Source organism: Oncorhynchus mykiss, chromosome 12 (assembly GCF_013265735.2).
Source record: "Oncorhynchus mykiss isolate Arlee chromosome 12, USDA_OmykA_1.1, whole genome shotgun sequence".
NCBI classification, from domain to species: Eukaryota; Metazoa; Chordata; class Actinopteri; order Salmoniformes; family Salmonidae; genus Oncorhynchus; species Oncorhynchus mykiss.
The window spans coordinates 92069993-92074861 of NC_048576.1; the positions used below are offsets into that span (position 1 = coordinate 92069993).

Genomic DNA, 4869 nt, shown 5'->3' on the forward strand with positions numbered 1-4869 from the left:
AGACAATATTGAACAATTTAAGAACAAATTCTAAGTGACAACCTAAGAATCAAGGTTCTAAAAACGTCATCTTTGTCAGCAAGTGTGAGTGTTCTCAGCAATTTCATTCAAATGCATTCAACGTGCAGAAGGGAACCACACCTGCAGTTCTTTGTCAAGGAAGACCATGTAAAAAACATTTATTCTACAATATTGTGTCCAGCTGAACACAACACAGGCTTTAGGATGGTATTTCAGGAAAAATGTTCTAGTCAGAAACAGACACTTTTGAGTTTCAATAACACCTTTGGTTCCAGCTTAAACTGATGAATGACACAAATTAATACTTGGAGCACTATATTTGAGGAGTAGTTTATTTTTATTGCACAAGTGACCAGTTTTTAAATTGCAGGCATATTTAGCAACTGAGCAGTGAGTGGAAGGCCTGTGGAGTTACTATGGAGTAGTCAATATCCAGGAACTACTTCTTGGATGGAGTCATCCCCCTGTACCAGGCACAGGACCCATCAAAATTCATGAGACAGGCAGAGTACTTGGCCTGGGGTCCGCTTTGGCCATCGTTCAACAACCAGTCTGTCCAAAGGCACTCATCTGGGGCGCTGACGGGACAGGGCAGGGAAGAGCAGCGGATGATCTGTAGCTCAGAGCAGGGAGAGAGAAAGACCCAGATCACCAACTGATCATTACCCCAATACTATAGCTCTTGTGTTAGACCAATGTGACAAAGTAAAAATTTAACAAGTGGTGTAAAGTAATTTTACTATAATTCCTGTCACACACCGTGCAAGCACAGCCGGTTCGGTAGCGTTGAGTCAAGCTCTTCTTTTGTGTGCCATTCAAGTCGTCCCAGTACTGAATAAAGTCACACGTGACTATATGCACCCTCCCATCAGTATTTAGGCTGCCTGAAGACAGACGACAGCGAGTCAACAACCTGTGGGGTAAAAGTTAACCCCCAGATGCTGATATTGGATAAGTTTCCCCTTCTTTCCCCCACAAATGGTTAAGATTAGAATTGGGGAGGGTGAAACAGATCCTAGATCTGTCCCTGGGGGTAACTTTACCCTGGAGCAGGAAGACATATTGATGCAGCCTGGAACACTAGAATTTAGCATAATAAATAAGTGATGCATTAGTTGTAAACATTTATAAGCATTAAACATTTAAATTCTTAACATTAGGTATTATAAAGTGTAACTGGAAGAGCCAGACTGTATCACATCTGGCCGTGATTGGGAGACCCATAGGGCGGCACACAAGTGGCCCAGCGGCGTCAGGGTTTGGCCGTCATTGCAAACAAGAATGTTTAACTGACTTGCCTAGTTAAATAAACTTTAAATTAAAAAAGTATTTTCTGAAGCACTTGACTTGTACAAGATGAAGTCAATAGTTCAGAATAGGCCATGATGCTGCAAGCATAGGCTGAGCAGGTTAACCAGTGATAACAATGAACTTGGGTAACAGTGAGAACCACACCTGTGAAGAGATACTCCTTGTTGATTTCCAGGGTCACACCACACGAGGCTGAGGAGGATGAAGTGAAGATGGCGTGGATAACCCGGTCAGGACCTTTGAACATCTAGCCAATCACAAGGAGAACAGAGGATCTGTCAAACATCTAAATATACAGTTTAACCTTAATGACTACAGCTCTCAGGCACTAAGTCTATCCTAATTCCCTCCCTATACCCCATCCGGATGTTTGCAGATCAAAAATCTAACCTTCATTTTTATCAGGGTGTCATACAGAGACCAAGGTATTTTTTTTTTTACACAGATGCCCGAACTCCAAAAACACAAAATGTAAGCAGAAGAGTCCAAAACAATTCTGAGTCGCCCTAAAGGCAACTACAAGTCACATTTAGAACATTTAAGATCGTTCCCCAAAAATATTTCAAGCAGATTCATCCAACTCAGGAGAGCCCAATGGAATATCCAGAGTTAAACACCCCTGATCTGAGAGACTAACTATAATGTCTAAAGGTCTGTAATAATGTTAGGTACAGTGAGAGTTAGTAAAAGTGCTTTATAAAAGAAAATCTGGCAATTTATCAACTAAAGTAACAAAGAGCCAGCCAACTTCCTGGTAGAGAATGCAGGGATGAGTACCAAACCCCCCCCCCCCCCCCCAGTAATAAAGTGCAGTGCATGATGTCACCATAGTCTAGGACTGGTAGGAACAGCAACTGAATAATGTGCTTTCCAGCAAGAGGCATTTCTACTGAAGCTCCTTTTTATATGGTGGAAGCTCCACAACTGCACTGTTTTATGCCAACCCAGATCTGCAAACACTGAAGGGGAAAGGAGAGAACTGGGGCCATCTGTCAGACTGGGGTTCAGGGGGCTTCAATGTGTCAGTGCAGGAAGGAACAACCACTTGATAAAAAGGCTGATCATACCTCGATCTGTTTGACGTCATACTTGGTGTTACCAGACACAACTTCCACACCAACCACCTTTGCCCTGATCACTGGAAGAGAGAAACGTGGTTTAACTGACAAGCCCCATTTTCCTTTCAATGGTCAGTTAGACACCGATGGTTTAAGGGCGTTATGAGATCTAAGACAACAGAACACGTCACAGACAAGATATTACAGTCTTAAAAATGTTGTGCATAAGTTCACCCTGTTTGGGCTCAACAGACAAGTCCATTATCCCTCCAGGTCCTAGATTCCTAGCTCTAGTCGTCTGCCTTTAATTCAACATGCCTAGTTTAACTAAACCCCGCCTGGTCTGCAGATGTTCAGGTGCCAACCAGGTGCTGGTAGGAAGACTGAGGCACAGACCTTATGACACCAGCTCCTCCTCCGCCCACCTGTCTGGGTAGAAGGTGCTGACAGCGACAACCTCTTCACTTCAGTCTGATTCAGAAGATATTCAAATGATTCATCCTTGCCAAACAGATGAACTACTCCTGTAAGGTTAAGTTCCCTCTATTCTGCAGCTGTCTATCATTAGGACCAGTACACCACAGCTGTCTATCATTAGGACCAGTACACCACAGCTGTCTATCATTAGGACCAGTACACCACAGCTGACTATCATTAGGACCAGTACACCACAGCTGACTATCATTAGGACCAGTACACCACAGCTGACTATCACTAGGACCAGTACACCACAGCTGTCTATCATTAGGACCAGTACACCACAGATGTCTATCATTAGGACCAGTACACCACAGATGTACGTGTTGCTTTTATCACTGGCATTAAAGTTTTTCTGCAGACATCCTGATCTAATGAAACTACAGTAGAAAAGGTTTTTACTAACAGCTGTACCAGTTAAGAGACGTTACACTACAAAAGCCACATTTAGCAGATGTTTCAGACCTCAAGATGGCACCACAGCTGTGCAGAGAAAAGTGTGCCCTTAAGTCAAGTACAATTCAGGTTGAAAACATTCCTTTTAAGGAGCACATGAAAGAAATTAACTGTCCAAAGTAAGTGATATACAGTGGCCAAATCTTAATTTAATCCCATTGCATAAACTGCAAACTTATTTATTCAAGGTTTAAAAAGCCACCTAAAAAGTTCACTTAAATGCCAGACTTGCTTTGCACAAATGAAAAATATATATTACGCCACATAACAATACACATTGCTGCAGGACTAAGTTCCCGGTGAGAAACTGGCTCAAATTAAGTCACGGCATCTGTAGCCTACCACTATTCGATATAAATAAGTCTACACTACAACTGAGTGCCTTGGGTTAAATGTAAAAAGAGTATTAACTTGTTTGGTGTATATAATTTAGCATTCAACTGTAGGCATAATGTGTAGGCCTAGAGGCAAATATAACACTTGGTGTAGCAGGAGTCACAGCCAGTGCTACAGCCAGGGCTCTCAAACCCTGTTCCTCGAGAGCTACCCTCCTGCAGGTTCTCAATCCAAACCCAGTTGTAACGAACCTGATTCCGTTCATCAACCGGCTAATTACTAGAATCAGGTGTGCAAATTAGGGTGGGATCAAAAACCTACAGGATGGCAGCTCTCCAGGAAGAGGGTTGGAGAGCCTTGGCTGTAGCCCATCTTACTGTTGCCTACTTATGTAAATACAATGATCATGTCATGGTAATTATTATAACCACAGAATTTAACGTTTGCATGTTGCGCATTGATAGTGTAGTAGCCCAGTGTTCGCCAACTCCAGCGTTCGAGTATACCAAACAGAACTTTGTTATATCCCCAGACAAAAACACTTGATTCAACTCATTGAGGGCCTGATGATTGTTGAATCATGTGTTCTTGTCCAGGGCTACAATAAAAATGTGTACCGTTTGAGTAACTCGAGGACCGGAGTTGAGAACCTGAGATGTCAGAAATATTGCCAAAATTGCCTTACCGACGTCTGCGTTGCAAAAAGCCTGTTGAAGATGCACAGGAGCGCATTTGCAAGCTTCTGCAATGTCTTCGATCCGCCAAAGGAACAAAACGACCAGAGTGATGAAACAACTGCTTACAGACCAAGTCATCTTGGAAAATATCTCTATAGCGTAAGATAAAATGTTTACTCGTGGAGCTAAAGAACTGTTGTATTGTAAACTACACTAGAACATGCAAAGATATTCCCAGACAGACTAACACCTAGAACTCTGTTTTCATTCGATGTAATCAGCCCGTTTTATTGCAGGCTGTGAGCTCCTCCCACAGTCAGAACCAAGCCAGTGGTAGGCTGAGAAGTCTATTAATCCAGAACCAAAGTAACTCCATTGGAAAAAAATGCCCTCTTTAAAGGGACAACCTCAGAGCAGGCTCAATTTGCCCGGTTGCCATAAATTATCTGTCTTTCGCCTAAACAATGGTGATGAACCAGAAATATCCATTTTAGGATATGCCTGTTTGAATTCCTTTTCTTAAACACCTGGGG

General features: G+C 42.5%; 1 protein-coding gene across 1 annotated transcript; it reads right to left on the reverse strand.

The window, feature by feature from the left end:
• Positions 1-334: 334 nt before the first annotated feature.
• Positions 335-4637, reverse strand: LOC118936479 (metalloproteinase inhibitor 2-like). Its single transcript, XM_036939181.1, has 5 exons — positions 4345-4637; positions 2400-2470; positions 1477-1579; positions 781-905; positions 335-634 (listed from the first exon to the last, which is right to left on the reverse strand). Exons 1-5 carry the CDS (start codon positions 4472-4474, stop codon positions 461-463), a joined length of 603 nt encoding a protein of 200 aa, XP_036795076.1. The 5' UTR covers positions 4475-4637; the 3' UTR covers positions 335-460.
• Positions 4638-4869: the final 232 nt, after the last annotated feature.